General features: G+C 50.4%; 1 protein-coding gene and 1 non-coding gene across 2 annotated transcripts; one reads left to right on the top strand and one right to left on the bottom strand.

The window, feature by feature from the left end:
- Positions 1-1,152: 1,152 nt before the first annotated feature.
- Positions 1,153-1,224, bottom strand: TRNAP-AGG. Its single transcript has one exon. It is a non-coding gene; the product is annotated as a tRNA-Pro (tRNA).
- Positions 1,225-7,976: 6,752 nt separating this feature from the next.
- Positions 7,977-10,946, top strand: OPN1SW (opsin 1, short wave sensitive). The gene is made up of 4 exons (XM_035020304.1): positions 7,977-8,392; positions 8,676-8,844; positions 9,236-9,464; positions 10,827-10,946. Exons 1-4 carry the CDS (start codon positions 7,999-8,001, stop codon positions 10,944-10,946), a joined length of 912 nt encoding a protein of 303 aa, XP_034876195.1. The 5' UTR covers positions 7,977-7,998.
- The last annotated feature ends 436 nt before the right edge of the window (positions 10,947-11,382 follow it).

Below are 11,382 nucleotides of genomic sequence, written 5' to 3'. Positions count from 1 at the left end.
ATAGTTTTAAGTATACTTAATATATAGTGTTTTTCATGTTGTTTTCTTATGCACAGTTCTTGGAATGTTGATTCTCCTATTTGTTGTGTCGGCTGACTCTTCCTTATGGTGGATTGCTTCCTTGTCTAGTTTGATATTGTGAACTCTTCTTCAGTAGGTGTTTGTTTAGTGAGAGTCCCATATGCCCTGGATTATGAAACATTGCAATGGAGCTCTTTCTTTTCTTTTCTTTTTAATTTTTAAAAAAGATTTATTTATTTATTTTAGAGAGAGAGAGCATGAGCAGGGGGAGGAGCAGAGGGAGAGAGAGACAGTCCTCAAGCAGGCTCCCCACTGAGCATGGAGCTCAACGCAGGGCTCAATCCCAGGACCCTGAGATCATGACCTGAGCTGAAATCAAGAGTTAGCCACTTAACCGACCAAGCCACCCAGATGCCTCAATGACAGAGCTCTTTCTTGCTTCTGTGGGGCTATATGGTATTCCAAGTGTCCTAAACCAGGTTTAGATTTAATTTCTCTGCTTGAGGATTCAGCATCATGTAAATAGCATAAATCCAGATGGAATACAAGCATTTGTTCAGGCTTGAGACTTTCTGCTTTAATCCTCTCAAGAACTCTAAGAAATAAGCATTACTGTTCCCATTTTACCAATGGGAAAACTGAGACTCAAAATTGTAACTTTAATCCTACCTTTTGGACTTCGAATCCAGTGCATTTCATAGCTTGAGTTTTATACAAGGAGCTTGTCTTTTCTTGACCTCCGGCTCGGATCCACCCCGCAAATTGTCCTGATCATTTACTCTTCATATGAGGCCCTCTGAGAGGCTCTTTTTGCCTAACACAATGCAACCCTTTGACTTTAACCTTCTCTAGGTCAGCTCCTGATGCCAGTCCCCTCCTGCCCCATTTGGACTCAGTGGAAAAAATGGGTTTTTTTCTCCACTGAGTCCAAATGGGGCACATACAGGTCATTCCTATTTTTTCCAATGAGTCCAAATGGGGCATATACAGGCCATTGCTAATGGGGAGAATGACCGGCAGCTTGTCTTTAGGGTCCTTTATTCACTCACCACTAGGTCATCTTTCTGCCACAACCCTAAAAGGGGCAGGCAGTATATGTTGGGGTACAGGAAAAAAAAATCAGGAAAACAAGGGCTCGTCCGGGATTTGAACCCGGGACCTCTCGCACCCTAAGCGAGAATCATACCCCTAGACCAACGAGCCACCGATGGTTATGTTTGGCCAGATGTGCCTTCCCTGTCACATCAGCAGCAGGCGCAGTTTATGGTTCCTAGAGGTGGAATCTTTTCCCAGGCTGGCAACCAGCCCAGGCTGGCTGTACTCCAGCGGGCTTTGCCTCTGTCTTGGCTCTCTCCGCCCCTCCCTGGCCCACTGTGGAGCCACGCAGATGCTACGGGCAGGGCCCTTTCCCCAGGACCAGCCGGTTCTCCCCCAGGGCTACCACGTGGACTTTGTGGGGGTGCTGGTGAGAAAAGGCAGAGAAGAAGCCAGGGTGCAGCAACCTCCACTTTCCAGGGGAGCCCCAGGTCTGAGGGAGACTGCACCCCATGAAGAACAACCCTTCTTTCTTTCCTCATGATCAGACCACCAGAAAAAACCCTCCACATCATCAGCCTCCTAGATGAGGAAGCAGAAGACTGACCCAGATCACCTGGACTAGAAGACATTTGCAGACTTACTCAGTTTCTTCATCTGTCAGTTGGGGAAGTAACACTTGCCCTGGGTGCCTTGCAGGGTAATTTGAGGATCAGGCAAGACGATGTCTGTGAAGGCAGTCTGCAAACTGTAAGATGCTGTACGAAGGAGAGGGGTTATTATGACAGCAACATGAGGGTGGGGGGGAAAACACTCAATAGGAAAGTTGCCCCTTGATGCTTAATATGGGACAGCTACGTAGTGTGTTGTGTGCTTTGCGGATCTTATTCAGCCTTATAACAACCTTGTGAAATAGGTGTCATCCCCATTGTAAGAAAAGGAAACTGATCTGCATTCAGCTTACAAGAGGCACATTTATCTAAATCTAAAGCCTGTTTTTTTTTTTTTAAAGATTTTATTTATTTGAGAGAGAGAGCATGAGAGGGGGGAGGGTCAGAGGGAGAAGCAGACTCCCTGCTGAGCAGGGAGCCCGATGCGGGACTCGATCCAGGGACTCGATCCAGGGACTCCAGGATCATGACCTGAGCCGAAGGCAGTCGCTTAACCCACTGAGCCACCCAGGCGCCCTAAAGCCTGTTTTAAACACAGTAGACATTGCTACCCAGACTTTCTAGAAAACTAAAGATGGGAATACATCCTGTAAATACTCACACTTCCTCCCACACCCCAGCCTGCCCTCCTCATCCTGCCCAGAGACGCTGCAGGAAGAAACCTGCTAACAGGCTAAGTGTGGCCTGGGTGGGTTCCTTCTGGCTGGGAGTTTCCCCAGTGAGAGTGAGGGGGAGGCTCAGAAACTGGGGTCTTGTGGGAGAACCCAGTGGGCCCTGCCAGACTCTCTGTTTTGTGCTTCCATTGTACCATATCCGTCACCCCTCCTCCCCACCCACCACCACCGAGCCCTGCTTGCTTGCAGAAGGCAGAGCCCTGTCTTGTTGGTCTTTGGGTCCAGCCTCATGTCTGACACTTGGCAATCCTGCTGACAAGTGACTCCCAAGCATTTCTATGCGCTGGGTTCTGTGTAATCACTTTACCAAATTAATCTCATTTTCACGGTACAACTGTTATTGTAGACATCACTTAGCAAATGTCTGTGGAATGAATGAGTGAGTGAGTACGTGAAAGAAAAGTCTCAGGGGAGGACACAAAAAATCACTAGCGGCAACAGACATTCAGGTCAATCCTCGTCTTTTGGCTCCAAGTAGAAACCATAAGCCTGAAGAAAACCTCCTGCCTTCCATCCTTTTAAGCAGGCTTCCTCATGAACCCAGTCTTCTCTTGGAAAAGCAGGAAGAATGGCCCCTCGCTTCAGAGAGAGGGTTGGCCAGCATTCGTTTGTATCCAGGGGAGTTTCATGGTCTCCATCCAGGAGGGCTGGACCAGACAACTGGTTCCACGAACTAATCATGGCCAGGGAGAAAGGCAACAGCTCATCTATTCTAAAACCAAAGAGACTTTTTTGGGTAGCTGTTCCCCAGCTCTAAACTGGCTTATAAATAATAGCGCACTCAACACGTCATTCCATTACCTCAGCACACATTCCCTAAATTGCTCCTCTTGGTAGATGTGCCAGGAAGTGAGGTTACTCCAAGACAGTCTCCTAGGGGCTAAGAATGTTTCAGGGATGAGACGGGGCTTGGATTCCAGCCAGTGCTTCTTTCTGGGGGTGCTGTTCAAATTTGAGGCAGGATCATTCTTCGTTGTGTGGCCTGTCTGGAACAGTGTCCTGCCCACTAAATACCAGTAATCCCTTCTTCACCATTGAGACAGCCACGAAACACCCCCGCACACCACCTAATGCCCCCCAGGATGGCAGGGGTCTGGGGAGAGGAGCGCTGCTCTGGTGGGAATCCATTGGCACCTACCATACACTATTCTTCCCCCCAGGCTAAAATTACTGTGGCTTTGCTGTGGGCCCTAGGACTTTAGGCCTTCAGTGACTTGTTTGTCTCTGCCTTTAACAAGCCATAGATGGAATTCTCTGGGGAGAATCCTGGCTCTACTTCTAGGAGCTTCCTCCCTTTCCTCCCAAGAGAGGGTGGCTTTCAGTTGGGCAAATCCTTTGACAATTCCTCATATCCACGTCAGCGTGTAGACCTTTCTCTTATCTCATCATTTGTCTGGAGAACTCTTATGGGTCAGTATTTAACAGACAACATTGTCACAACACATCATCTCAAGTTCACTGTCACCTCCTATGTATCAACAACACAGCAAAAGCCAACACTGGTTGCCTTGGGAGAGGGGAACTGGGGGGGAAATAAGTGAATTTTTCACTGTACATTCTTTTGTACTTTTTGAATATTCAGTCCTGGACATATCTATAATCCACTCAAAAACAGAAATTAAATTATGGGACTCTAAGCCGAGAGAAGCAAGGATTAGAGAAGGCAAAGGGAAATGTACTTCAAACCTCCAGAGAGCCTAAATGTCCTCTGGATCAGAGCAGCCCACCGGAGCTGGTATTTGGCACCCAGCCTAATAATGGTTCTGGTTTATGTCCAATTCTGAATTATGCTTTGTGTTGAGTCCATATTGAGGGGTAATAGTCAGGAGTATATCCAGTCCTATGAAACTGGTTGTTCTGTCTGCTCAAGAATGTTCTTGAGGACATAGTTTATTATATTACACCAACGTCGCCTTTGTATAGTCCCTAGGGAGGTATTCTTCTCTGTCATAATCCCAAGAACAGTTGGTTTGCGTTTGCTTTCTGGACGCTGAATTATGTAAATATGTAGCTTCTAGAAAGCATGAATGTGTGGTCATATTTCAATTTAATTCTTGACTTCTGAACTCCTTCTTCTTTTGCTCCTACATTTGATTCATGACTTCTTGTTGTGTCCCATATATTCCTACAAACTTCCCTTAAACTATTTCTGGAAAAGGGGGGAGTATAGATGGATAAACTCCTAAAGAGAATAGGAAAAAAAACCAAACCAAAACGCTAAGACTATTCAAAAAGTATCCTCTTTTGGGGGCTCCTGAGTGGCTCAGTGGTTTGAGCATCTGACTCTTGGTTTCTGCTTGGGTCATGGTCTCAGGGTTGTGGGATCTAGCCCTGCGTTGGGCTCTGTGCTCGGAGTGGAGACTGCTTGGGATTCTCTCTCTCCGTCTTCCTCAGCCTCCCTTCCCCCCTTCCCCCCTCCCCCCTCACATGCGTGCGCTCTCTCTCTCTCTCTCTCAAAGGAAAACATAAATCTTAAAAAAAAATCCTCCTTTTCTAGAACTTTCCTTTTTTCTAGACAATTAGAAGGGAAAAACAAATTTCCTCTTGACTGTTTTTTCCATTTTGTTCTGGACATTTATATGTCTAAATCTAAGTCAGTGGTTCTTAACTAGACGGGAGGAGGCAGGGGGTGGTTTTGCGTCTCAGGGGATATTTGTGTCTGGAAACGTTTTCGATTGTCATGCCTGAGGTGGTGCCAGTGCTGTTGGCATCCAGCGGGTAGTGACCAGGAAGCTGCAAACATCCTGCAGTGCACAGGACAGCCGCGCCCCTCCCCCAGCAAAGGATTGTCTGAGCCAATATACCAGGAGTGTGGAGATGGAGAAATCCTGGGCTAAATATACCTAACCAACATAATCTTCTGTAAAGCCTTAGTATATCATGTTCCTAAATTAATAAAGTGACTTTAGGGCGCCTGGGTGGCTCAGTTGGTTAAGCGACTGCCTTCGGCTCAGGTCATGATCCCGGGGTCCCGGGATCGAGTCCTGCATCGGGCTCCCTGCTCGGCGGGGAGTCTGCTTCTCCCTCTAACCCTACCCCCTCTTGCGCGCTCTCTCTCACTCTCTCTCTCTCTCAGATAAATAAAATCTTTAAAAAATAAAAAAATAAAGTGACTTGAAACTTGAAAAGGGCACTGTATATGTTAAATGTACTCAAACTGTCTTCAGTTTGGTTTTTTTTAAGATTTTATTTATTTATTTGAGAGAGAGAGAGAGACAGAGATAGCGACAGAGAGCACAAGTGGGAAGGAGAGGGAGAAGCAGACTCCCCGTTAAGCAGGGAGCCCGATGCGGGGCTCGACCCCAGGACCCCAGGATCATGACCTGAGCCGAAGGCAGACGCTTAACCGACTGAGCCCCCCAGGCGCCCCTGTCTTCAGTCTTCACCTTTACCCCATGCCCCAACCTCAAAACCTTCCTGCTCCCTACTCCATGGCTTCGCTGACTCTGGAACTTTGTCGTCCCCTGCGTGGGTACCAATGAGACCCTATCCTTGGGAAAGGCTCCTTCTGGCCCGAGCTGTCCGCACCCCCGCCCCCCCCCCCCCCGGGGCGCTGGGCCTCTGGCCCATCCTAGCGGGGGCGGGGCTGCTCCCTGCTTGCGCCCACCGCCCCGCCCTCTGATGCAGGGGAGAATAAGGTGGGAAGGGACTGTCTGGAAAGGTGTCAGGACGGACCTAGAAGAGGCCAAAGGTGCAGCCGCCTGGCCTGGGTAGTACCAGTGGGAGGGCCTTGGGGTGTCTTTTGTCCACACCCGCTGGGTCGGCAGGCCAAGCCGAGGCTTCCCGTCGGAACCGTTTACGGAGCTGGCACCTCAGCAGAGCCCTGCACACAGCGGAGGCGGCCTCGCCCCCCGCAGCACAGGCCACCGGGCCCGGGGCCCTGCCCGGAGGCAGCACCTCACACGGCCCGAGAGGTGGCCTCCGGCCCTGGTCCTAAGAGCCTGCCCGGGGCAGAGGACCAGCCGCCCCCGCGATCCAGTGGAGAGCCAGGGGCCTTGCAATTCCTGGCCGCGGGCCGGGCCCCCGCCAGGGTCCCCGCGCCGGCTGAGCGTCCGGTCTCTCGCCAGCGGCTGGCCAGTCGGCTTTGAGCCCTTCTAGCTCGCGATCCGAGGGCCGCAGATTTTATCCTGAGCTGTGGCCTCTTGGAGTTTCAAATGGAAAGCCAGGAGGGTTTGGCCCGCTCCTCTACCTGGGTGGGATCAGTCTCGAACTCTCTCTCCGCCGCCCTGTTTAGCGGCCCGCGCCTCCGCTCGGCGGTCAGACCCCCAGCTCCGGCCTTCTGCTGGGCTCCCGCCACGCTCCTCCTGGCAGAGCTCGGCCCGCAGCCTCCGACTGGGGGGGAGTCTTCCTCTGCTGGGGCGTCCTTCCTTCCAGGAGGCCCACCTGCCATCTTCAGCCACTCTGGAGTCCCAGACTCTGTCCTCTGCCTCTTCAGGGCGTAAAGGCTGGGACTTCCCAGCTGTCCCCTGCCCTTTAGCCTGGGCAGGGTGCCCTCAGGAAATAATCCATTTACATGTAGATGGTTCCTTTCATTCAAGGTTTGGGTCCTCTCCGCTGCTGCCTGCTTTGGGGTACTTTATAGCGCTTTCCAGGAGTCGTTTTTCATATTTAGTTTATAATTTTTCCCTGTGGGGGGATTCATGTGATAAAAACAACTGGGCCACCAGAAGCCACCCTTTCACTTCCCCTTACCTGTATTCAAAGTGCGTCGCTTTGATCTCTGTGCTCACAGTCCGCTGAAGTGGGGCAGGGGACACATTCACAGGGCGGAGCCTAGGGCAGAGCTGGCCTCTCTGCGGTGGCCTCGCTGGGGCGGGCTGCGCGGAACAGGTCTTGAGTCCAGCTGTGAGGGCTGGGCAGGCCTTGAGAGCAGACAGGGCAAGACTTGGGCACTTGGCGACTTGGGCACTGCTGAGCTCAAGGCGGGGCCAGCGAGCAAACCAACCGCAGCCTGAGGTCTGGAGGGGGGTGGGCTGAGCAGAAAATACACCCTCCTGGGTAGACTCAACATGGAGAAACAGAGGCAGCCAGGGAGGCCTTCGACTGCAAGCATTGTCCAGTTGCCCCTGTACTGATCTGTGAAGGCTGTTCACCAAGGTGCTCCCCATTCCCTGCCTCTTCTGTGGCCCAAGGCTGCTTCCCAGGCTGGCTGTGAGCCCAAGATCTCTGGAGAGGGAGACTTAGGGGGCACCTTCCACAAAGGAGCAGATGGGCACGGAAATGTATAGGGATGTAGTGGCGCCAGAAGCCAAACCAAAAGGCATACCCTCGGTAGTTCCATTCAAAGGACACACACACACACACACACACACACAAAGTGGTGGACACATCCCTGCTAAATATGGGTCAGGAACCCCAGGCTGCAGTGCGCAGACGCCTAGTCATTCCAGCACCCAGCACTGCATGTCGGTTCTTTGAGCCCAATATTTTTATCCTCTCAAGAACACACAATCGGCTTTGGGGCCACAAAGGAGGTTTAGGTGGGGGCTTGGACATCTCTAATCTCAAAACTTTGTCCTTAGGAGGCTTAGGATCAGTACTGATCATTCAGGGAGCCCGAAAGGGGCTTTGGAGGGCAGGGGAGAAGTGGTGGTGGGATGGTAATCTATAAGAGGAATCAGAGAGCGTGGGGACATCCCATGAGTAAGATGTCAGGGGAGGAGGAGTTTTATCTGTTCAAGAACATCTCCTTGGTGGGGCCATGGGGTGGGCCTCAGTACCACATTGCCCCTGTCTGGGCCTTCTGCCTCCAGGCAGTCTTCATGGGCTTTGTCTTCTTTGCAGGGACACCACTCAATGCCTCGGTGCTGGTGGCCACCCTGCGCTACAAGAAGTTGCGACAGCCACTCAACTATATTCTGGTCAGTGTATCCCTGGGGGGCTTCCTCTACTGCATCTCTGTCTCCAGCATCTTCATCGCCAGCTGTCAGGGATACTTCATCTTTGGCCGCCATGTTTGTGCTTTGGAGGCCTTCCTGGGCTCTACAGCAGGTACTGAAGGGGAAGGAGACTGGGGGGAGACAAAGGACTGCTCCAGGATTGGAACCAGGGACCAGACTGTTGGGTTAGAGTGGGCCCCTAAAGAGGAGCCTGGGGAAAAGGAGTTTGGTGCTCTTTATCATTGGGTACAAAGTAGCTGGGACTAGAAGTTTGACCAAGTCCCAAACTCCACACCAACCATCAGTCCCCGTGCTTGCTCCACCATCTGTATTCCACTCTGCCTGCCAGGCTGGGTGGGGCTTTCTACCCCAATTACCTTCATGTTTCACTACAGGTCTGGTGACAGGCTGGTCACTGGCCTTCCTGGCCTTTGAGGGCTACATGGTCATCTGTAAGCCCTTCGGCAACTTCCGCTTCAGCTCCAAGCACGCGCTGATGGTGGTCCTGGCTACCTGGACCATTGGTATTGGCGTCTCCATCCCACCCTTCTTTGGCTGGAGCCGGTGAGAGTGTAGGGCAGTGGTGCTGAGCTAGGAGCTCAAGCTGATGTGGGTGGAAAGAGTTGGGTATAACCTTAGTCTTTGACCTCTTATTTATTTATTTATTTATTTATTTATTTGAGAGAGGGAGTATGATGAAATGGTGTGAAGAGCAGGGCGGGGTCCTCTCTGCTCAAACGTGTGGCAAGAGATTCATGTGATCCCTTCCAAAGTCACAGACCAGAGAGCCATTCTCCATCCCACCTTCCTCAAGGAAGGAGAGCAAGAGGCACTAGGCCAGAAGCTGGGACAGAAGAGAGGCAACTGGGAGTGGATGCCCCCCTGGTAGGAAAGGGTGGAGAGGCGGGGAGTTGAGGGCCAGGAAGAAGAGAAGGTTTCTCTGTGCTCTGCCAAGGTCGCAGCCCAGCAACAGGAGTCAGAAGGCCGAGCGGGAGGTGAGCCGGATGGTGGTAGTGATGGTGGGCTCCTTCTGTCTCTGTTACACGCCCTATGCTGCAATGACCATGTATATGGTCAACAGCCGGAACCACGGGCTGGACCTACGGCTTGTCACCATTCCTGCCTTCTTCTTCAAGAGTGCTTGTGTCTACAACCCCATCATCTACTGCTTTATGAATAAGCAGGTAAAGCTCTCTATTTACATGCCTATGAGACTCCAGTTCATAAGACCTGGTTCTTTTCTCACCAACACCTTTTGCTTCAGAGCACCTTGGACTCTACTCAAAAGGCTTCTAAGGGTGAACAAGGAAAGCCCTTGGTAAGCACAGGGAGATGGGGGTGGTCATCGAGACAAGGTAATAGAACCCAGAGAAAACAGAACTTGAGCCCTAAAAATCAGGTTGCTCCAAAGGGCAGGATGAGAAGTGAAAGGGTTTTGTTTTCTTGAAAAACTAATAGACTAATCATTCCCCTAAATTCCTAGTCCTTCCACTTCACAGGTTCTTAATCCTTTCCCTTCCAACTTCCAGCCTGCAGGAGCATATGCAAAAGCACAGAAACCATAACACATGCATACATCTCTAACACAGTTTATCATCTGAAGGTACCGAGTGGCCTCCTATCCCAAATCCTGTATCTGAGCTAATAAAAACCCAAACTTAGATAAATCTAGGAGAGTTCCCGTCTTGTGGGGCAAACTCCCTGCTTTGAGAATTATTAACAGCTATTTTGTTTCCTCAGTCCACAGAGACGGATTCAAAGCTTCTGGATGGAAACAAAATTGGCAACTTTCCAATCGGGAGCACCCTCTAATAATGGTGGGGTGTGTGGGCAGGCCTACTCCGGCCTTGCTTTTCAGTGTTTTGATGAGGCAGGTGCTGCTTTGGGGTTTACCAACAGTCAAGTCTCTGAGCCAAAATATGTAGGGATTATTATTGTAGACCTAGGAGGAGCTCTAAGGATTGGGAAGATGTATTCAAAACCACCTGAGGAGGGCGCCTGGCTGGGTGGCTCAGTCAGTTAAGTGTCTGCCTTCGGCTCAGGTCGTGATTTCCGGGTCCTAGGATAGAGCCCTGAGTAGGGCTTCATGCTCAGCATGGAGTCTTTTTTTTTTTTTTTTTTTAATTTTATTTCTTTATTTGACAGAGAGAGACACAGCGAGAGAGGGAACACAAGCAGGGGGAGTGGGAGAGGGAGAAGCAGGCTTCCCGCTGAGCAGGGAGCCCGATGTGGGGCTCGATCCCAGGACCCTGGGACCACGACCCGAGCCGAAGGCAGACGCCCAACGACTGAGCCACCCAGGCGCCCCCATGGAGTCTGTTTTTCTCTCTCTGCTCCCCTCGCCCCCCACTCCCCGCTCATTCTCTAGTAAATAAAATCTTAAAAAAAAAAAAAAAAAAACACGTGAGGAGATCCTGGGTATAAGGCATTGCACAAGGCTTTGGGGATACAAAGAATGAGATCTCTTTGCTCCCCACATTTCTTGATGTCACCTCCTCCGTACTGGTCTGCAAGGGGCTATCTCCAATTCTGTGCTTTCCTTCCAGTTCCAAGCCTGCATCATGGAGATGGTGTGTGGGAAGTCCATGACAGATGATTCTGAAATGTCCAGCTCCCAGAAAACAGAAGTCTCTGCTGTCTCTCCCAGTCAAGTTGGCCCCAACTAAGGAGTCATATTGGCTTATTTGCAGCAACTAGGATTTTACATTTAGGGAAATTTCTTCTTTCTCTCTCAAAAACCAAACTACTAACAAATGCAGAAAAAGATGGGAAGGGTATAATGGCAATTCGGGGAGTCCACTTTCCATTTTCCTACCATTCCTTTCCTACCCACAAAGCTACTGTTCCAACCAGGTCTACTTTAGACCACTCCAAAGGCCATGTCAACAATACTCAATTTTTACTAAGTGGCATCATTCATAGCACTTGGATAACTGATTTATGAGGCAACTATACAGGAGTATGGCGGATTTTTCAGTGTATGGATAATAATTATCTTCCTTCTTTGTAATTTTTTTCTTCCTATTGAGGATCTGTTCTGAGATGATACATTCTGAATTAGAACAAACTTAAAACACCTTAGAAATCAGATAGGGCGCCTGG

The sequence above is a fragment of the Mirounga leonina genome, unplaced genomic scaffold (genome assembly GCF_011800145.1).
Source record: "Mirounga leonina isolate KUSES-001 unplaced genomic scaffold, KU_Mleo_1.0 Mir_174, whole genome shotgun sequence".
Classification (NCBI taxonomy): Eukaryota; Metazoa; Chordata; class Mammalia; order Carnivora; family Phocidae; genus Mirounga; species Mirounga leonina.
This window is presented reverse-complemented; position numbering and strand designations above follow the sequence as displayed.